This window comes from Erigeron canadensis, chromosome 2, assembly GCF_010389155.1.
Source record: "Erigeron canadensis isolate Cc75 chromosome 2, C_canadensis_v1, whole genome shotgun sequence".
NCBI classification, from domain to species: domain Eukaryota; kingdom Viridiplantae; phylum Streptophyta; class Magnoliopsida; order Asterales; family Asteraceae; genus Erigeron; species Erigeron canadensis.
In genome coordinates, this window is record NC_057762.1 from 31,827,804 (window position 1) to 31,851,622 (window position 23,819).

The following is a 23,819-nucleotide window of genomic DNA, read 5'->3' on the forward strand; positions in this document are numbered from 1 at the left end:
ATATCCTTTCTTTTCGAGCAAATAACTTAAAAACACATCTTGATATTAATCTTTATTATTATCTATACTCCCTTATAAAGAGTATTGAATTTCTTAAATTCAACGTTTTTTTTCTTCCCAAAATACTCATACTTAAACATGATACCCTTATATGCCCTTTTTTCCCCATTCTCTCTAATCATTACACACTCTCATCGACTTTCTATCACCTTCTTCCGTCGTTGCTCTCCTTCTCCACCGCCTACCTCGCTCTCCACCACCGCCTCCCTTTTATATTGTCATCACTTTCTAGCCGCTGCAACGTGCGGGCACTATGCTCGTTACCTTTATGAAGCAAACTACTTTTTTTTTCAACTTACTATCTTTAAAAATACAAAATATCTTTAACTTTTAATATTTTTTCAACTCACACCGTACATCTACTGCATAAAATACATAACTTTACCGAATTCCACATATAGCATATGTGGGATATACACAATTGTACTTTCCAATAGGATAGAAATATTGGTTTCAAAGATGGTTGGTAAATCACTAAAAGTCTAAAAACATAAATCATGAAATGAAGATATATCATACTCTAATGCTTATACATTTCTCCAAACAATTAAAAGCTTTTGCATTCATAGATGAAATGCAGGGGATATGCGTCTATATGATATTATTTTGAAGTTTTAACTTATTTTTCAAAATATTTTATTATAAGAATACATATTACAATAATACATCATATCATATAATAGGAATACTAGTATACTACAATCACACAAAATCTATATCTATATTTATATCTATACTCTTTTATAAAATAAATTACTCTTTCCCCTTTTTAATTTTAAGAATCTGAAATGACACAATTACCATTCATCTTAATACATTTTTTTTTTTCGTTTTATAGACTGTTTCTAAAATGCCTTAAAAAAATTCAATTTCTATCTATCCCTCATGTAAAAACACATAGCAAAAACTCTAATTCAAAATTCGTCTCTCTCCTCCAGGCTCCAGCCTTTCATATCCCACCGTAACAATTCATTACATCTCCGACCGTAATGAAATTACTTTTACGTTAATAACCACATTATCACTGCCACCGTTACCGCCGCTGTGTTGCGCGAGCACCAATCTAGTATGTATAGTGATATCCCCACAACAAAAATTAGCCATCTACAACAATCATTGCTTTACACAGTTATACACTGTGCAGTAGAATATATACATATGTTGTGGATAGCTAATTTTTGTTGTGAGGATATCACTTTCCATGTATTAACATTGATCTATGGATGATGTATATGACGTCATTGGCGCTTTGAGCCTCATAAGTCATAAGTACGGAAGTACCTTCAGTCAGTGAGTTTCACTATGATATTTGGGCCAATATATTGGTCTATTTATGATCTACAGATACATAGACACATTGTTGGTGACTTGATGGTCTATGGCCTGCAAGTAGTAGGATGTCTAAATTTTAATTTTTAAGCAAAAACCTTGATACACTCATTGTCATTGACTCATACACCATTAGTCGTTAACTTTAAATATACCGTAAATCTATTGCTTATAACATAAAAAGATCACTTATGATTATTTAATGGATAAAATTTATGGTGGAGTATAATAATCATAATATTTACGAGTAATATACAAGAAATTAACATAAAATATCTTTGAATCTTGATCTTAATGGTATATGTATTCAAGTTCCATGATAATGGATAATATGTAAGTGTTTGAATATTTGTATTGTCTATCCATAAAAAATGAATAAAAAAAAGAGAAAAATAAACAGGCATACCAAATAGGGTTCATTTTAGTGTGGCAGCTTGGCATATAAGGCCGGTGCTTATAAGAGTCTCGAGCGAGCGTCTCCATGCATTAGGACGCAGGACTTCTATTAGCAGTGATCGTCCACTTTTGTGCGTCTTGTATGATAGTCCACCAGAAGAAGCTGAGAGACGCTCTCTAGTGGGGTCCAGCAATGGTCACTTGAACTAAAATAATAATAATAAAAAAGATGTTTTCTTCTCAATACAAAAATAACGTCTATATCTCCTTCTTCTTTAAACCAACTGAAGCCAACCTCTTTTTTTTTTTTAAACGATCCGAACCACGTCCTCTTCTCAATTCAAACCACATCTCCCTCTTCTCAATTCAAAGAGCAACGAGTAATTCTTATGTTATCACGTTGTTGTTGTTTTGTTTTAAAATAAATTGTCGTTATGAATAATCGTTATGTTTTTTAATTTTGTTGTAACTTTTTTTAATTAAATGTTGTGTATTTTTATAATTTTAATTTGTTTTTTCAAATTAATGTTGTGTGTTTTAATGTTAAATAAATATGTTGGTTAAAAATATATAGTTATAAAAAATGTTAAAAGAATTGATGATGTGGCGAAAAAGTTCTGAAAAAGTTGTCCTTTTAAACAGTGAGAGTCCTGAGTAATGTGATACTGACTTGACAGACGAAAAGTCATGAAGACTCTCTGCCTATAAGCACATGCCTAACGAGCAAGCAAAAGCCAGCCTAACACAGTAACACGTTTTCATTCATGTGCACCATTTGTAGACTTTCAGTATTGCATCCACATAAAAATCACACATCATCTAGCTACTTGTACATGATACATACGGTATGCATAATATGATGACTGTATCTTTTTGCGTATAGAGAAAATATTTTGTGTACATATATAGCCACGAATCTTGAAAACAATGATTAATCAAATAATCAATAATCATGTTAACAATATTCTACTTCAACCAGAGGGAAAAGAACTCAAGATTATGTCTACAAAAACCTATAAGTTATCTGGTCTTTTAACATTTCGCCCATTGTGTTTAGTCCTTTGTTGTATAAATATATCATGTATACTTGTCGGTTATATAGACATTATGACAAAATCTATTACTTGCTACAAAATATAATTTTTTTTGTACGTAATAAAAACAATATTAGGGTATATTAAAGTTCTACATAATTACATATCGAAATAAAGGCCGCCAAGGCTTTTTATTATTTTTATTTTACCTACGCAATATATAATTGTACTTCAAACTATGAAATTATACTACTAATTACTACAGTAAAAGTTGTCTCGTAATGGCCATCGACAATTGTTTGAGAAAATGAACTAATTTAAGAAGACCTTGGACGATAAATCTATCTATTGTTGTATTTTTTTTTTCGAACATTCAGTCGATATACGACATCGAGAAAATCTCACCGTATAATGTTGAAGCCTTGCACGTTATCTAGACAACGAGATGTTGACCATGAGCCGTTATAAGTATTCAGAGGGAAAACCCCAAGATTTTGTCATTCCTAAGGATCTAACTCAAAACCTTGGGTAAAACCGGAAGTGCTTCTGACCCGTTGGACTGATCTATTATTTTATTTAGTATATGTATATATGTTATTTATATTAGTGGTTTAAAAAACAAAAAATTTGTCACATGTTTATTTGTGATTGGGCAATCAATTAAAATTTCATAGGGTTAGTGGGTTCTCCCTCATTTATGATGTTAATTGGAAAGAATGATTTAATTTTTTTTTAAACGATAAATTTGGATCATTGACGGACCACTGGAGTATCATCGTGTCACTAGGGTATTACCCGATCATATCCCAACTAAGCAATAATGTCACTACACCAATTTAGGAGGAAACTCAATAAATATGAGAAAACTCCCTATGTAAGTTTTGAACCTATGACCTTATGTTCACTAAACATTATTCTACTACTAAAATGCCATTAGGGGGGGCGGAGTGGATATGGGGGAATTTATCAACCCTCCCAAATTCCACCAATAAAATCCTTACAACTCAATTTAACCTTCCAACCCTCCGAACCCTTTTTACTAGCGGCCGATAAATTCTCAACCCTCCCAAATTTATTTTTTTTTTCTTTTTCCTTTTTTTTTTAACTTAAACAATTTAACAATAATACCTAATATTTTATTTAATATTTAAAAAACATAACATTACATAAACTAGTAAAAGAAAAATACGATGCAATATTTTTTTTTAAAACTAAATAAACTACATAATACTAAATCAAATCTTCGATCGGTGGTGGTTGAGCTGTTGGGTCATCGAGGTATGTCAAATCCACCGTCGATACATGCTCCGTTAAATCATACCGAAGACGATGATGGACATTTTTGTCATGTAACTCCCGTAGAACTCTAGGATCGTAAGCTGCAGGCACCGGTGGATCCATTATATGAACCGGTGAGATAACCCTTCCGTCGTCTTTTATGATCATGTTATGCAATATACAACATGTGTCGACGACTTTCCTATCTTCTCCTTATCCATAATCCGGATTGGACGTTCCAAAATCTTCCATTTTCCCTTAAGCACCCCAAAAGCCCGTTCTACATCTTTTCTCGCCCCCTCCTGCACTCGCTTGAATTTCACTTCCTTTGGATCAACTGGATGCGGATACGCTTTTACAAACGTAGACTACTTAGGATATATTCCATCAGTAAGCAAATACCCACGTCTGTACAAGCGGCCGCGTAAAGTGAATGACGTGTACGGAGTCGTTCCATTTCTAGTAGTATCATACAATGGCGACCGATTCAACACACTAATGTTGTTGTTTGATCCGGGAGGACCAAAAAACGAATGCCAAATCCATAAATCTTGTGACGCAACAGCTTCAATCATGATAGTCGGCACTTTGTGATCCCCTCGCGTGTATTGCCCTTTCAAGCCCCTAGGACAATTCCTCCATACAACATGCGTACAATCAAGGCTACCGAGCATACCGGGCAAATGGTGTCGCGCCTCATGCGCATTGTACAGCAAGGCGACGTCGTGGGATGTCGGTTTGCGCAAATACTCCCGCTTGTACAAATGAATAACCGCGTCACAAATATACTCGAGAGTTTCCCGGCTTGTTCTTTCGGCCATACATAGATAATCATCATAGTTGTCCGCCGGTTCACCCGTTGAAAGTAGTTTAATTGCCGACGTGCATTTTTGAATCGGCGAGAAACTCTTTCTTCCCCTCGCGTCTACTCCATCTCAAAAATACGGGAAAGTAGCTTCAATGTCGGCGACAATCTTCAAAAACAAACGTTGGCTCATACGGTAGCGATGACGAAACCAACGCTCCCCAAACTTTGGGTTTTCGCCGAAGTAGTCGCGCATGAGATTGCTATGTGCGGCTTCTTTCTCGCGATCGATATAGGTTCGGCTTTCACGAGAGCTTCCCGAGTTTTCAAGTTCTTCTATTTCGTTGATCGCGTTTTGAAAAAAATCAAACGTACTACCGGTAGATAATTGGGGAAACGGAGGTGGGATGATAAGTTCATCGGAAGAACTTGAAGACATTTTTAGGTGAAAAGGTTTTTGGGTTTGAATAGATATATGTTTTTGTTTGAGTTTTTGAAGTTAAATTGGTAGATGTATGTATATATATATAGATGTAAAATAAAGGAAAGGAGTTTGTTAAAATAAAAAAACAGAGCCAACGGCTCTTTTTTTGTTCCTGGGCCCACTTGTAGACGCTCCCATGTGCTTCTCTCTCCATTTATTAACAAAGGGTATATTACCCTCCCATCCCACCCCACCCCACCCCACCCCACCCCACCCCACCCCCAGGCTATTAGGCAATGGACAGGAAAGAATGATATCACATTTTTTATGCATCTAATTGAATACCATTATCAAATTTTTTAGCTACAGTAGTACATTTTAGTAAGTATCAATGTCATACTATTATTTTATGAGAAGAAGTAATAAATATGGTGCACAATAATTATAACATGTGGTAAAGGACTAAAGGCTAAAATACATAAAAAGAAAAGAAGTTTCTCAAATATTGAACAAAAACAAATCCAAATCAAATGGCCATTTTGCACCGTTTAAACTCCATAACCATATCAATGGAGCTATGCCCACAACTTCCATGGAGTTACAAATCAACCCCATCTCAAAGTTTCAATCTTTTTCTATCCACAAAACAACATCCAAGATTCTTGTTTGTGAAAAAAGTCAACAAAAGTCAACAGCATTGTCATTGTTCTTCAGTCTCATCATCTGGTCAACAACTACAAGAGTTAGTGGTTGATGATGGTAGTGGAGGTGGTGGTGGTGATGGTGGTGGTGGGTGGGATGGTAAGTATGAAGATGATAAGGGGCAGTTTGGTAATTTAGCTCAAGAGTATGGATGGCAAGTTAGGAGAATGGAAGAAAAGGATGATGAAATGAGAAATGTGGCTAATATTCAAGCAGAGGCTTTTTATGAGCCTGTCATTTTCTTCAATGATTATTTCTTTAAGTTCTTTCAGGTAACACCCTTGTAATCACTGATCACTAGTTTTTCCAGTTTTGGGTCTATCAAGCCAATTTTTTTTACTCAAATGTAGCGCCTCAATTACCGGGTTTTGGTTCTGGCCATTTCCGGCCTTCCCCACGATATATGTCTAGGATAGGATTTGAACCCGAGAGCTCTCTTGAGAAAATACATGACTCCTTATCACTATATAGTATATAGCAGTTGGTAATAGTCACTTCTACATAGGTCAATTATGGTTATGTTGGTATGGTATAGTCCGGCTCAAATGTCTAAACAAGTAAAACATAGATAACTGATATGAATTTGTCAAAAATAAAATGCTTCTTAAGCTGAAATGTCACAATTACTGCTTCGTCCTGGCCTGTCGTACAAGGATCAATTTTACTTCCCCACGTACCAGACTCTAGGTTGGGCTTAGGTAATAATGCTAGCATTGAAGCATTTAAATAATGTTAATTGGTTGTTTAATCTCCAACCAAATAAGGTAGTTGTTACTATAGAATTATGACTAACAAACCGCAAAGTTGACGCTAAATCATCAACCATTGTTGACTTATAGGTCGATTGCTTATCATAGCCTTAAACACTATACAACTAGAGCTTTTAAGCTATAGTTTATAGTTCTCATATAAGTGGAATTCATTTTTGGTTTAGTCTAAAAGCCTCACATACTATTTAACCAAACTGAATAAATTCCTGTGTTTGGCCCAGAAAGCCCCAAACAGAACCAAGTGTATAAGACATTTTATTTTTTATTTTAAGACAGCTCAAAAACAAATTCACACAATAAATTTTACAAGTGTTTGCAAAGTGTCAATCATGGGACTTGAACCTATAACTTATAAGACCAATTGGTAATTATATACCACAAGAGCTACAGCTCAAAAATACAGGATATCAAATATAATACCATCTACAACGTCGGTTTTAAAACCGACGTTGAAGGGCTTTAGCCCCGTCCTTCAGTGCTAAACCATTGGAGGACCAGCATTAAAGTCGGTTTTTATAGAAATAAAAGTGAGATAACGGTTGGAGATAACTTCTTTTTTTTTTTTTTTTTGGGTTCCAAACAAAAATAAACAACTTATTCAGATGATAATTTGTACCTTACAGGCAGAGGTGCTTTCAGGACTTCTTTACAGACTAAAAAATTCACCACCTGATAGGTGAGTGGTTTTTTACGCTTACCTTTGCATCATCTGTTTATGATCCCTCATTCTTACAAGAAATTAATCACTGATCAGCCTTTGTGTCATTTTATAAAATAAACTATCAAAGTATTAGCCATTTTTTATTAAGACGTTTTATTGTTACATGTAACCTACTTAAGACCAAAAAATAACTCAAGACAGAGTTCTTATTCTAATTATCAACGAATAAATTTTGTCAACTTTAATCAATGTTGATTTCAGATATGCTTGTTTGGTGGCGGAAGCAAGTGACAGTGAAGAAAATCAACAAATGGTAGGAGTTGTGGACGTTACGGTTTTCAGGGACCAATCTGTTCTTGTGCACTTATCGGGGGCAGATGAATATCTTTACGTATCAGGCATAGCTGTCTTACGTGATTTCAGGTATACCAAATATATTCATGTAAAATGTTTTCTACAATAACTATAACTATACTAGTATGCCAACACTGTTAAGTTAATTTGATATCAAAACACAATATACATCGATATAATGCATACATAATCATTTAACAAACATTGCCATTGATGAACATATAGGCGGAAAAAAGTTGCCAGTGTGTTGCTCAAGGCATGTGAAATGCTGGCTCGTCTTTGGGGCTACAAGTATCTTGTGTTGCGAGCTTATGAAGACGATATGGGTGCCAGAAAGTTGTACACAAATGCCGGATACAGCATTGTGTCGGGGGATCCTGTATGGACAACAAGTTGGATTGGGAGAAAACGTAGAATACTTATGATCAAACAATGTAGCATATCAAGAGAATAATGAATTGAATCCAAAAACAGAATGTCTAATTTGGGATTCAAGACATCAACGTTTGTGCTATTATATTGGAAGTACATAGTTAATAGCATAATTAACCTTACTATATTGGTAGTCTTTATGGAACTGCTTAATTTCCACTTCACAAAAATTGAGAGGTATAATTTGTCACCATAATGTCATTGTGGTTAACTAGGACTCGTTTGTGCGCATGATAAGTTGATAGTTAATTCGTTCGATTTCGGGGATAGAATTTGACCCTAATCAACTGCCTTTATCGTAAATTTATTAAATTTATTTAACTAATAAACTTTTCGTTGATGAGAAGTGGTTAGGAGTTAGAACAAACGTGAATGAAGTATATATATATATATATATATATGGGTGAGATATTTTGAGACCACTTCTTATTTTAAGACCAACTAGGACCATTGATTTTTGTACCCCATCATCATCTACTACGATATATAAGACTTTTTTGTAAAAACACTAAAGGCGCGTTTGGTTCACAGATTCTGATGGAATATGATGGAATTGGAATTGAATTCCATTCCGTGGTACGTTTGGTTGTCAAAAGATGATGGAATTTCATTCCATTGGAATGTAAACATTCAATTAAATTATGGAATCTCCAATCCATGGGGTTATTGGATGGAATTTCATTACTTCATTCTCTTGAATTTTAAAAAAACAAAAAATATTCCATCAAATTCATTCATTCGGAATCTAATTCCGTTGCAAGATTTCATTCCTTGCAAAAATATTCTGTGAACCAAACGCGCCTAAGACTTTTCGGCGACGGGCCCACCAGAAAATCATGTGTAACTTATACATGTGTAAGTTAACTTACACATTATTTTTCTGTGGGCCCGTCGCTGGAAAGTCGTAGTAGATCATGATGGTGGTGTGTAACTTACGAAAATCAATGGTCCTTTTTTGGACTTTTTTTAGTTGGTCTCAAATTATCTTTCCCCTATATATATATATATAGTGTTGGAACCACGTTAGTGTGACCGTCACTGATCATGTATCATTCTTGATATGATAATTGACGATAACTGAAATCCCTATGTCTAGTAAATATATAATGTTATATATATATATATACTGTTAGAACCACGTTAGTGTGACCGTCACTGATCATGTATCATTCCTGATATGATAATTGACGATAACTGAAATCCCTATGTCTAGTAAATATATAATGGGCTTATTTACTTTTAGAGACGTAGTATAGGGTTCCCATTAGATGATTGGAACTATGAGGACTAATGTTACACACATTAAACACCAAAGGGGTTGAATGTGTAAATACTCTCATTATAAATAGAGAGTCATAAACCCTAAGTTAAGGTGAATGAGACTCTAATCCCTCACTAATTTTCGTGTGTCTTCCTCATCTAATTCGAGCATAACATCAGCCGAATTCATCCCATTATTACTCAATCATCTTGTTATGAGAACCCGAAATCAATAACAATTATGCTTTATGCTCTTACAGGAACGATTGGGGATGTTTTATCACTCGAATCGAATCATGTTTATTTCAACATATATATCCTTTCAAATTCTTCATGAAGTCGTCTTTGGCTTTCGTTTCGATTATTTTTTGCTTTAAACTTGTCTTTTTCTTTTGCTTTAAGAGGAACCATCGCTTTCTAAACAACTGAATTGTAACGTGTATATATTTATTCATTCTTCCTTTTATTCGGGGTCTACGTGAACATCCTACATTCCTTTATATACGTTTTAGTGTCTTTTAATTTATTAGTTGTGAAGTGGCTGAACCATCATTATCTTATGTGTAAACAAATTAGTATTTTCCTTTTTTGCTTTAACGTTCAGGGCTTGAGGCCGCTCCCTTTTTTATACAGTCAAACGAGACCAGCTCTTTTTGTAAGTTTAAGTTTTTGTTCAATTCCAATAGAGTGGTTCCATTTGTCTAATTGATCCTCGTCAAGGGTTATTAACCCATCGAGACAAACAAATTGTTTTGTTCTTTATCGAGCAAACCTGGCCTAGCCTGGCCCGGCCCTGCCCGCCTTCTTTTGTTACTGATTATGTAACGTGTTCTGTTTCTTTCATATTTTTACAAAGGGAAAAATATATGTGTGTGTATGTAACTTGTGACCAGCTACTATTGTATGAAAGAAACTTTAGTCGGGTTCATTGTATGTAAGTAACCTGCTAAAACTGAATGAATCGTGTAAACAAGCTGATGTGGAGGTCTCTCATTGGGCCATGTATCAGATGTCTGGTGGTGCCACGTCGATTTCTTACACGATTCATTCAGTTTTAGCAGGTTACTTACATACAATGAACCCGACTAAAGTTTCTTTCATATAATAGTAGCCGGTCACAAGTTATCACACACAAATACTTTTCCCTTTTACAAAAGTTTGGTGAGCTCGTTGAATTCATGATGGGCAAAAACCATCGCGCTTGCCATTTGTCACTAGCTAGCTTACCATCGCACATGTCACTAGCTTAGCATAATTTTTACAAGTGCGTACATAGCCGGCTCAATAAGGTTATTGGGTTAGGCGAAAGTTTAAGGCCACCAATTTTAAAAGGCCCCCAAATTTACATCCATATTTGACCCTGGGTAAAACTACTACACCATTGTATATATGAGTATCTCACAGAAAACATACTAGTCTTAAATCCAACGCTACCAATCACCAAGTTTATGTATGCTAGTAACAACAGTCCAAGTGTCCAGCATTTAATTTCTTGTTAAACTAATCTTTATTTGTGTTTTTTTTTCTCCTTCGAATGGTGATATTAAATTTCTTTCTTTATTACTGCTTTTTAGTTAAATTAATTAAATTAATATACTTATATATTTGTAATTATATATATATATATATAATGTAAATAGTTTTCAAGTGTATGTACATGCATTTTAATAAACTATTTTTGTTTTTGTTTTTATTTTTTTTTTCGGTTTTACTTTGCATAAAGACTAAAAAAAATTTAGTTAATGACTTTATAAAAGGCCCCCAAAATTAGTTTCGCTTAGAGCCTCCAAAATATATATAATTAAAAGTATATATGTTATATTAATGACTTAACAGGTCCGGACCTGTTAAGACACGATAAGTTGTCGCGTCTTAACAGGCCCGGACCTGTTAAGACACGATAAGACAAGTAGTATATATATGGACATGTTAAAGACACTTTAAAGACACGTTAAGACACGATAAGATACGTTATCAGGTCTCTTATCGTGTAGCTCTTAACAAGTCTCTTAACAGGTCCCTTATCGTGTAACCTATTAAAAATCGTGTCGTGTTCGTGTTTGGAAAAACTGACACGAGCTATCGTGTCGTGCTAGTGTTTAACCCTATCGTGTTCGTGTCTTATCGTGTTCATGTCTTATCGTGTTCATGTCTTATCGTGTCGTATCGGACACGTTATGCCAGCTCTAACACTAGACTCAACATTTATGGACCCTCATATAACATCATAAAATAAATCAATTTGTATTTTTCTTAATATCATTGTTTGTTAAAATAGTCTTTTCATGATGTCTTGTACATCCATACCTAATGCTAAACTTGCTAAAAAGATTATGAAATTTCATTAAAATCCATTATATCCATGTTATTGAAGAAATGAAAATAAAGTGATTTTAACAATAACGCCGATAAAATAAGTGAAAAAGAATTACACCGAATACAAGGTGAAAAAGAACTTTTATTTTTGTTTATTTTTAAAGTGTCACTTTTTTTTTGAATAAGATTTCATTAATCAAAAACTAGCAAGGAGTTAGTAGTTACAAGAAAAGAGCTTTCACAATTACACTAATAGGAAAAAAAATACACTGTTTATCCCATTCGATCCGTGGGTGATTTAATCGCAAAATATAGAAAGCTTATCATGTCTTTACTCTTAAAAATACTTAGAGAGGGTATGATATAAGTGAATTATAAGTAATGGAAATGTAGGAGAATGAAAATAGTGGGAAAGAGAATGAGTATTTGGAAAGAGAATGGATTATGTCATTTGATACAAATAGATAATGAATATAATAGAGAATGAATATAAGAGAAATACAAAATTTAATTAACAATCAATGCATGTTAACACATATAATATTATCAAAAAAAATATTATTTTTTTCATTTCCACTCATTATCTACAATTTGTAAATAATGAAAAACATTCCCACTTTTTCATTTTCAATTTCATTCTCCAACATAACCAAACAAAAAAAAAAGTATTTCTCATTTCTTTTCTTTTTTTTTTTTCAATCTTACTAAACACCCCTTATCTATGACTGTATGAGTCAAAGACCTTATATGTACGGAAACATGTTCCATTTTAACTAGAACAAGAACATTTGATGGTGGTTTGGTGAATTAAAAGAATTGATAACCAATTTTATATTTTTATCTTTAGAATAAAATTTTATATCGAAAAACATCTAATAATTCAAAGACAACAATAACGGGTAATGGGGAGTGGGAAATAATATTATATCACATGTACATCACCCATTAACGAAAGATACAAATTAATTATTACTGTAATTATTACGGAGTATATAACTATAACTATACAAAAATTAAACCAAAAACAAAACGTGGTCTTATCGCTCTATCTCTATTATTGGTGACTAAACAAATCCAAGTTGTTTCGTCGTCACTACCAACAACTCCATCGGACCAAACAGGCATCACCGGTCTTTTTTGACCTTATTTGCCCGAACCCGGTTCAAGATAGCAGTCTTCACATTCTTCCAAAACCCGGCCCTCCTAGCTCGGCCTCTCATCGACCCAACCCGGCCAATACAAGAAACCCTTGGTGACTTGGGTTCGTTTACATGCAAAACCGAACTTTTGACTTGCACCGACCGGTTCTTAAACAATCTTAGGTTATCTTGTTTTTCATTCTGTTTAGATTTGGTATCTGAGCTATGATGACCCGGTTTTTGTCCAAACCCGATAATAGTCGTTTGTGGTTTAACATGGTTAAACGAAACAGACCGTTGAGAAGACCGGGTTTGACTTGGATCAAACTTATTAGAAACCGCCACAAGTTTGACTGAAGCTTTGCGTTCAATAAACGTGTGGTGGTTTAACCAATCTGTTACTTTGTTGTTACTGACCCAAAATGAGTCTGGCGGGTTGTTATCACATATCCCGTCAGGGTTTGGGTCAGTATCTAACACAATCTCGTCATCATGACGATGAAGCTGACTAGATCGCTCAGATAAGTTGCTCCGAGCAATCTTATCAGCTTTATCGTCACGAGGGAATTCGTCAAGAATATCAAGCTTTAAATCATTGTTTTCGTGATCGTGATTATCATCTTGAGAGTTGGTGATGGTGGATAAAGTGTTCTGACTATTGTCGTTGCTGATGATATCATAATCATTATCATTGATAATAGTGGGAATGGAATTTGGGATTAAGGTATTTGAATGCATGTAAACTTAATGTGTTTGTGTGTGTTTTTGAAAGATTAGGTTTGAATAGGAAAAGGGGAAGAAAAGAAAGAACATATATGTTGAATTGCATTTGTTTGATTGCTAAAAAACAAAAATGAATTATCATTTGTCTAGCAAAACGTTAAAGGTTTAAAGGTTGATTAATTGTTTATTGAAATAAGATCTTTTACGTGTTTTGATAAAAGATCTATAATAACATATTTATATTTTGTTGATATTACAATGATATCTATTATTGATTTAAAGAAATCTGGCTGTGATAGATGATCGATTCAAAAAACTAATATATTTATCTATATAAATATTAAAACAATAGAATCTTAATTTTTTAAAACCTTTTAATTTAAAACTATTTTTAAAATTTGCCACATAGGATTTTATCCTATGTGTCATCTCTATAATTTTCCACAATATTTATTTATTTATACAATAAAAAATATTAAATATATATTGGTATGTAAAAAATAAAATTATGAAATTAATAAAATTGATTTTATTTCTTAAAAACCAACATTAGTTTCATATATAGATTACATAATTCTGTCGACACATCACACCATTGTCATATTTTTTTTTTAAAGTTGGTTTTTGATTTCATCTTCAAATTTTTTTCGACTTTTAATATGAAAAGTAATTGGGTTGTTAATTTTTATGTGCTTTATACATCATTATATTTCTCAAAAAATTTATATGCTTTAATGTATTATTACATACTAGATTATTGTCCTGCGTAATACCCGGGTAAATATATTTTTATATTTATGTATATCAAAAATACAATTTTTTAATGGTGTCTCACTAATTTTATTATTATTTTCATTTGACTTACTCGTTACCATTTGTTACAATTTAAGTATGATTTTAAAAACCATGTGGTACATTATTGATTAAATCCGATTTACTTTTGTTGTCATAATTGTGTTTAGTTATTATCATTTATTAGTATGAGTTCATTAATAAAACTATAGTAAGCGAAATAATATACACAATTACTATCAATTTGGTCAACATTTTTACGTTTTTGTGTTACATAAATACATTTTCTGTAAAGTATGTTAATTTGTGTTTAAGGTTTATGTGTGTAAGAGAGAAAGTAGGAAATAAGGAATAAGTTGGCTAAAATGTTATTTTGTATTACATGGTGGAGGGGTATTTATAGGCATGACATTTGCTATAAACCCCCTCACTAATTACATAAGAGCCCTTGTCTAATTATATTACAAACCTTGTTCCTACACATGATTAATTCAAAGGACATAACTATTACATAATTACAAAACAAGCTCTAACAAATAATAAAAGCTAACATTTTCGCCCAAGTGTTGGTCACTTTTTTTCTTTTCTTTTTTGAAAAAAATTTCAAATCATAGCATTCATAGTTATATGTTTTTTTTATAAAGATGTAAATAGTATTGTTTTTTATGTTTATTTTTTTGTATCTCATAACCTTAATATATTTAATATGCACGGGTATTAGCCGGGGTTGTAAGCTAGTATATCAAAAATACAATTTTCTTAAGTAACTATTAACAAGTTTAAATGTTCAATTTGACTTAATTAACCGTTCTTTTTAACCTTGATAATTCAACAAACATTTATTGTATTGCTATTAAAATTTTACTGATTCAATAAATTATCAAATGTCAAAAGTTATTGCTCATCCATGCCACCACAAATATCTCGATGTCATTCGAATTTTCATGTCATATCATCAAAAATATCACACATGACACATTCTCTAGACCACTCAGTTGCGAGATTGCCACAATCAAATCAATGATCATCTAAGAATCTTGTCTTATTTTCATTCGCAAATGTTCCTTAATAACATCTTAAGAGGCTAGCAATGGAGTGTACGTGAGAGAATGAGGAAGATATATTCGCCCAAATACTACTACTATTTGTTTTATCTTGGAACGAAGACTTGGAACTATGGATTACATTGATGATTTTACCTCTAACGACATCCAGATTTTGAACCACATTTCATATCCATTTGTACGTAAATGCTAAATTAAGAACATCTAGACCACCAAAACCTAAACCACCCACATCTTTACTTGACAAAATCTTTCAAGTTGATCCATTACATTTCATTTCCCGAGTTTGACCCCATAATATACCTCTTTCACCCAAAAAAAGTGTGATCTTAATTAATCGAAATAGAGAAAAATAATATATCCTAAATACTCCAAGGAACATTTATTCTTGAATTGTCGAGTTAAAATCCACCATAGGCAACTCATTAGTATTGAGTTTAGATATCTTTCTATAATAACTGTGCAAAACTTACGAAATATAACCATGGACGAGACCTCACTCCAAATTTAATACAATGCAAAAAAAATTTAAACATATATTTGTAATTTTGTTCCTAAAATATATTAATAAATAAAAATACATACAAACGTCATCTTCGCTGTCATAAGCCTCTTCTTTGGAAGCACATTACTAATGTTGGAAACATTAGTTTTGAGATAATTTTCTTTATTGTTAGAGTAAATATCTTGAATTGTTTTGATTTTTAATAATAATTAAAAAAAAAGTTTGAAGAAAGGGTTTTTTTTCTTTATTTGGCTAAATATACAGTACATTGATAATATAGTTGTATGTAAAAACGTTATATTTTTTTCAAATTCTTTTATAATATAATCACAATAGTTATGCAGACAAAATATGTGCAAGCTAAATTATATATCATTAACTTTGATAACTATTTTATTTTGTTTAATAGAGCGTAATTTCTCCATCACCAGATACTCCAACATTGTATATCGATATTAAAAGTTGATGTTCTGAAAGTCGACACTCACCTGAGCTAAACTCGGCGTTTTCAACACGATCATTGATAATATGACTAAATCCTTCGTTAACCAAATTTTTTAGGGGACCATTTTTAAAATCAACTTGAAAAAGAGAGTTATATTGATCGATAAGTTATTAGAGTGTATATGGTATCTTAAAATTTTCGTTTTACGTGATGATGTAATTAAAAGTTTGAACTCATCTAATGATCTTTGCTTCTCCATAAAAGAATTTAAAACTCTGTTATATATATAGGGGTTGAGTATTGTAAAATAAGTATTAAAAAAATAAATAAGACGAGTTCTTAACCTTTAGATCATGTTTAAATTGATGCACGAAAATTCACGAAGTAATTGATACACAATGATTTTCATGATGCACGGTGATTCTCAAGGGAGGAAAATCTATCGTTTTATTTGTTTTACTCTAATACTTGTTTATTTTATCTAAAACATATATATATGTATACATATATATTGTAGAAACATATTTTAGTATATTAAAAGAAAGATATTATTAATATGTATAGAATAAAAGAAAGATATTATAAATATGTATAGAATAATGATAATGGTAAATTAATAATAATAGTTTGAGTCTTTTACAGTAAGTATTCACATATATATTACCTTAAAAAAAACTCATGCATGAACAAAATTATTAATTATTTTGAAATAAATAAGTAACAATAATTATATTTAATTCAAGATGTAAAGGGGGATTTTTTGTCTAATCATATAAAGTATAAGTATTAATATTGTCATTTAATAAAGATGAAATAATTAAATTTGATCTAATGGTTATAAATCAAAGATGAAGTTCATCCAAGGGTTCCTATTTGTTTAGGAATGAATTTAGGACCTTGTTATATATATATTGGTAGATTAGTTCATGTTCATTTTTATTCTTTTTACGTAGGTTATTTTAAATAGCCGCACATCGTGCGGGTAAAAGACCTAGTATATATATATATATATAGTAAAAAGATAAAATGAGAACTAATAAAATGTCAATAACTGCGAGAACCTTTTAAATTAAGGGTAATTTCGTACTTAAATAATTATATAAAAAATAAATACTAATTGAATTAAATGAATCCTTAAATATCTCCATAAATAATGTTTGACCTATTTTTTCTCATTGATTACAAATTTAATCAGCCATTTTTTCTACGTATATGTTGTATTTTTCAAATTGTTTACTTAATAACTTAATAAAGTATATTTCCACAGATTTAATTGATTAAAATGTACTAGTTTTAATGGTAATAAAAATAATGTGCTTTTATTTTGTACTACTCGTATATAAAATGTTAAAAATAAAATTGACACTTTGACACTTTATATTCCCATAATAATAATTTTAATAGTTCAAGTAAATCAAATAGTAAAATCTTATTTTTATAAAGTTTATATGCAAACATCATCATACACATATAAGATTTAAATATAAATCACGTTTATAATTTATTAAAATTGTGTAATTATATTACATTCACATATTAAGCCTTATTTATAAATTTTTTTTTTCCATGTGAACATCATCATATACATATGTTTACATATGATCATCATCACACACACGTGTAAATTAAAGTTGTTTGCATGTGAACATCATCACACACGTGTGTAAATAAAAGCTGTTTACATGTGAACATCATCATACACATGTGTTAATAAAAGGTGTTCACATGTGAACGCAATTGTTTTTTTAAAATACTTGTAAATTTTGTAAGAAGAAATATATATATCTATACATTTGTGTACAAGTATATCAACCAAAAAATTTATAACTTTTAAAAAGTATTTATTTCCGTAATTTATATGTTTACATGTTAAATATGACAACACATTCTAATCCTGTATTATTATTTTAATTATTATTAAAAATATTATTGAATTAATAAAGTTAAATATTAAAATATAATAGAAAATTTTTTATTTAAAGAAACTATATATTAGTATATTCTTTACCGTATTATTTAATAACATTATTATAAGACTCTTAATCTAAATAATATTATTGAATAACTTTGAAATCAAAAAAAAAAAAAAAACGAGTAACTAATTGGGCCATTTATGTGGTTGCCGAAATTGTTGGAGCTTGTTATGGAACTGACGGGTTTCTTTAATTATTTTATAATTCCATCTTTACCCTTATATACATTTTACAATCATTTATTTATACTTTAAATGCATATTATTAATAGCCATTGATTATTTCATCCAATGGTTTAAAATAGTTCTCGTAATTCTCGACAAATATTTAGTTCTCGTAATAACCTAACTTTCTCTCTCTCTATATATATAAATATATATATATATATACGAGAGCAAGTACCCGCGCGTTGCAGCGGTGAGATGATGGGGGTGATAGGTCATAGAGTGTGATAGCCAAATGCCTTAGCCGTACGGGCTCCGCCCCCGGATTTAAAAATTCGTCGAAAGTATATCGAATGACATCTCTAATGAAAGAGCATGAAATTTTAAGAACGCCCATATAATTTTTATAATTTATCGATGTACGGTTTTTGAAATAAAAGATTTTGAATGAATTGGAGGAATAAATGATTTATGGAGGAGAGAGAAAACAAATGATTGATTGAGATTCGAGGAGAGAGAAATGGTGTTAGGTAAATATAGAATTGAAATATGAGCATTTTAGGAAAGTAAATGTTGAAACTTAAATATAAACGAGGAGATCTGTTTTATAATATAGTATATATATAAGCTTTAAGCTCACTATTAAATAGTAATAACCTGAGATCTATATATATATATATATCTATATCTATATTAAAAGAGTAAAGAATCCTAGCATTTTAAAGCCCTCTTCAAAATTAAACCTATTTTAAAACATTGTCACCTAGGATTACATCATATGTGTCATCTCCATAATTTTTTACAATATTTATCTTATTTATATATGTCAAAAAAGAATTTAAATATTAAAATAAAGACTAACTAGTTAATTAACCCGGGTTCAACCCGGACATATTAACAATAGTTTTTTAAAAGCGTATGATCATCATGCTGAAGTTGCGACGACATGGATTGAGTCTATTCTGAAATATTTATGTGATTATTTACTACAACATTTTTTAGTTTTGATAAACAAATGCATATAGCTACCTTTAAACTTTTGTATATCAAATATATTTGATGTACTTAGACAACAAATATTAATATATTTGATGATAATTTTTTTAACTTAAACTTCTTAAATCAAGCTATTTGTTTTTTTTATATAAGATACCTAGCATGTAAAAAAAATAATATATAGTTATATATTTTAAACTTCAAAATATTCTTTTTACTTGAAAATAAATAGAAATATGTCTATATTTATTAAAGTTTCATCAAGACTTAAATGTAAATTATAAAGTTATATGAAAAATTAATAAAATAATTAAGATAGTGTTAAGATGGATTAATTTTTTAAAAAACTAAAATGTTGCTAAAATAATTAATAAAATAATTAAGATAGTGTTAAGATGGATTAATTTTTTAAAAAACTAAAATGTTGCTAAAATTATAATTTTAAATATGATGTTATAATTTCTAAAAACATTTGTAAGAAAGATTGTGAGTTTGACACATAAGAAATTTTCTACAAAAATCTTCTAGAAACAATTCTCTTTTATTTATTTAAAAGATATACAAAATTAAAAATATAATAGTTTAACTTTGGATATACGTAGGATTCCCAAGTACATTAAACTAAATAAAAACTTTATATACACATAATTATAAGAAAAAATAACAAAATCAAATCCCATATCAAAATTAAAGCACGTACATTTAAAAAAATAACATAATCAAATCCCATACCAAAACTAAAACAGGTATAAACTTAACATATATTTTTAAATTTGAAAAGTATTTATTTATCAAAAACATATAACTTTTTATGAAAACCTATAATTTGTGTTTTTATCATTTTTCTTATTCCAAATAATTTCCTTATTTGATGGGTGAGAAACCATTTTCTTTTTACGTTTTATACGGGTTTTTAATATTAAAAATATTTACAATCTTTACTTTTTTTTCAACTTTTTTACCACGCGCACATCGTGCGGGTAAAAGACCTAGTATATATATATGTATATATATATATATAAACTTTTAAATTATTGAATGTTATATTTGTTTGTTTAAGTGAATAATAATTCTGAAATATAGGAGTAGAGAAAATCATAAAACGAATAAAAAAGCAGCTTAGTACTTTAGTAAAAGTATAAAACAAACTAATGCCTTTGTTATTGCTTAAACTAAAGTGTATGTTTCATTCAAATGCTATTTTGGTTAATACAGCATACAAGTTTGATAGTTAAAAAAAGTCGAGTCAAACCAAAAAAAGTTACCTAGTAGTACTCAAATGAGATTTAACAGAATTGGATGAAAAACGTGTTCCCTGAGTTCTTAGAAGCTTTTAAGAGCTTCAAGTTTTTATGAAAAGGTTCCGATGCTATAAAAAGCTTTGTTTGATCAAAGAGCTTTAAGCTTTTAAATTTGATGGAAAAGCTCTTTTGTTCAATGATACTTACACTAACGTTTAGAAGTGGCTGGAAGCTTTTTATAAACCAAATTACTTACATACCCTTTAATAGAATTGTGCGAGGCCTTGACTGCTACAACTTACAATTTTTTTTTCCACGTATACAAGTCTATTGTTGACAAAAATAAAGAGTGGGTTTTTATTTGGCTCAGAAAGAATTTTTTTTTTTTATATATATTTCTATATATTAAATTTTTCATCTATTAAGATTAACAAAGAAAACTATACCATTATGTTAATTGTTTTGAAAATACAATAATATTTTTATATTTGATCATAAATAATTTAGAAAATACGAAGGCTTCCATGTTCAAAAACCAAACGTTTGTTCATTGAATACAAGTAAACCATTATGTTCATTTTAGTCATTTTATATATTTTATTAAAAGTTACAGTCACTTTGCCAAACACTTAAATATATCTAAAAAGCTCCAGCTATTAACTTTCAGCTACCAGCTTGCAGCTATTAGCTAGTTTTACAAAACATACCCAAAATATCTGGGATTTATTTCAAAGGAATATAAGGGGTAATTAATAATGACGTCTCTTTTGACAAAATTTGTAACTATGAATTACTCCGTATATATGTGGTCAAATCAATACTGCGTATTTAATAAGGCCATAAACATTACACAAATTGTCCCGTTCTTCCATGCTTCCAAGATTAAATCCACACAGTATATTACAAATTCAATAATATATATATTATTATAGGTGCTAAACACCACTTTTTAAGAGAACGTCTATACATAATTATCAATTTGACGTAAACACGCATTATAGGCAATCATGTACTTATACGGGAAGTATAATCTTCTAATTTTATGTTAAATGAGACAAGTTGGTTTTATTTCTTGAATGGGTATGATTAAGTTGTGATTTAGTCATCTAGAATTGATTTTGGTTGGCTTGGATTCTTACCTGTTACTCTGTTAGACTTAATTCTACCAGTGTTATCTGCTATTGGGCCAAACATGTTCATGCCAACTTCATGGTGAAAACATAGGCTGCAGACCTGCAGTGCTAAGCATACCCATTGTCGCTACTGTGCTATTGTGCCAAGCAAGGGATCAGGGATATATATATATATATATATATATATTATACTAGTCCTAATACTCGTACAATGTATGATAGTTTTATAAATTAGTGATAAAGAAATTTGAAATATGCCCCATACATGATTCGTGAGTATTAAATAAATTGTGGTTAAAATAAATCGATGATCGAAGCTAAATTATAATAAGCAGTAATACGTATAATATATGTTTAGTTAGAGTTTTGGATTTACCTTAAACTTTTAATATAACTTATTATAAAGAATACAAGTAATAGGAGCTGAAAAATTGCAAAAGAAAAATATATAATTTATTAATGAGAAAACGATCAATTAAATAAGGTTATATATAATGCCTTTTGTATTAATAAGTCAAGAGTTAGAGTTTAATTCTGTTTAATAAGAAAATTGAATTAATATACAACTACAAAAAAGCTTATTTAATAAAATATATAATCACAATGACACATGTCGATTAAAGATTACGCCATGTGTCGTTTCATTAAAATCTCAATCCTGTTTAGATTATTGGTAGATATTTCCTATACATTAATCGTTTTTATATTCATAGTTTAAGGATTTAGTAAATAGGTTGTATTAATGATCATGACTAAAACGACACTTGTCGTTTTAATATATTAAAGAAGGCGACAATTCTGTTTTAGTTTATTGGTAGATAACTATAACTAATACTAATTTAGTATCTACTAGTCTTCAGACCCGTCTAATGGACGGATAGTCTAAATATATATATATGTATATATATATATATATATCAAAATAATAAATTAACAAAATAGGAAAAAAAAAATAAAACATGAACAAAACAAATTTAAAAAAGTAAACCTCTTATAGTAGAAGAAAAAAGTCATAATCAAACTACAATTGACTAAATTAAAAGAGAAAAAAATCATAACAATTCAATATAAGATAATAAAAAAACACGAACAAAATACTAAAAATAAAATTATAGTAATATAAAAGAACCGTATGATTTTTTGTGTTCGAGAAAATTACTTAACTGATTTGTTTATTAAAGATAAATAGGAGATGAATAATATGTATGAGAATGATTAATAAAAATTTAGGTTATATATAATAATTTATTGAGATAAGGATAATATATATTTTTAAAATTTAAAAAAAAAATATTTTGATAGAAAAACATTTATGATAGAATTTTAAATACAATTATTTATTTAATAAGCTATCAAAAAATTAAAAAAATCTAGAAAAAGGAGAGACCTCTAGAAAAAGGATTGTAAGTGTCATTTTAATTAGATAATGACGAAACTTGACTTTCAGTGTAAGCCACAAGGACTGTCAACTTTTTATTGAGATTTTTTATAAAAAGTATAATTTTGTTAAAATCATTTATATAAATTGTAAGAAAATTTAAAAAAAAAAGAAAAGAAAGAACAGGTGCTTTCTCACGGCACCTCGCACACTATCTATTATCTGTTGTATGGTGAAAAAATCCATGTAGTTACATTGGATACATGCTAAACATTTTTTAAAAAGATTAAAGTTTACGTTGACATTAATCAAATACAAAATTTTATGAATAATCAATTAAAATTTGATGACAACCCCCGGATATATGTTGATCAATTTTGATGATCAGTTGAAAACTTAAAATCCCACACTCGTGAATTAGTCAAAATTTCAGGCCCAATATGTC

The 23,819-nt window shown here is 30.2% G+C and overlaps 2 protein-coding genes across 2 annotated transcripts; one reads left to right on the forward strand and one right to left on the reverse strand.

Annotated features, from left to right (window-relative positions):
• Window positions 1–4,465: 4,465 nt before the first annotated feature.
• On the reverse strand, window positions 4,466–4,918 carry LOC122588084. Its single transcript, XM_043760226.1, has one exon. The coding sequence runs from the start codon at window positions 4,916–4,918 to the stop codon at window positions 4,466–4,468; it is 453 nt and encodes a 150-aa protein (XP_043616161.1).
• Window positions 4,919–5,783: 865 nt separating this feature from the next.
• LOC122588824 lies at window positions 5,784–8,370 on the forward strand. The gene is made up of 4 exons (XM_043761035.1): window positions 5,784–6,300; window positions 7,422–7,474; window positions 7,721–7,882; window positions 8,039–8,370. Exons 1-4 carry the CDS (start codon window positions 5,857–5,859, stop codon window positions 8,265–8,267), a joined length of 888 nt encoding a protein of 295 aa, XP_043616970.1. The 5' UTR covers window positions 5,784–5,856; the 3' UTR covers window positions 8,268–8,370.
• Window positions 8,371–23,819: the final 15,449 nt, after the last annotated feature.

What these genes read in the sequence shown, in the direction of transcription:
- LOC122588084 (XM_043760226.1), bottom strand. Translation starts at nt 4,918, where the DNA reads ATGGCCGAAAGAACAAGCCGGGAAACTCTCGAGTATATTTGTGACGCG.
- LOC122588824 (XM_043761035.1), top strand. Translation starts at nt 5,857, where the DNA reads ATGGCCATTTTGCACCGTTTAAACTCCATAACCATATCAATGGAGCTA. An exon ending in AAAAATTCACCACCTGATAG is followed by an intron (nt 7,475 to 7,720) that starts GTGAGTGGTTTT and finishes TGTTGATTTCAG; the next exon opens with ATATGCTTGTTTGGTGGCGG. An exon ending in GCTGTCTTACGTGATTTCAG is followed by an intron (nt 7,883 to 8,038) that starts GTATACCAAATA and finishes ATGAACATATAG; the next exon opens with GCGGAAAAAAGTTGCCAGTG.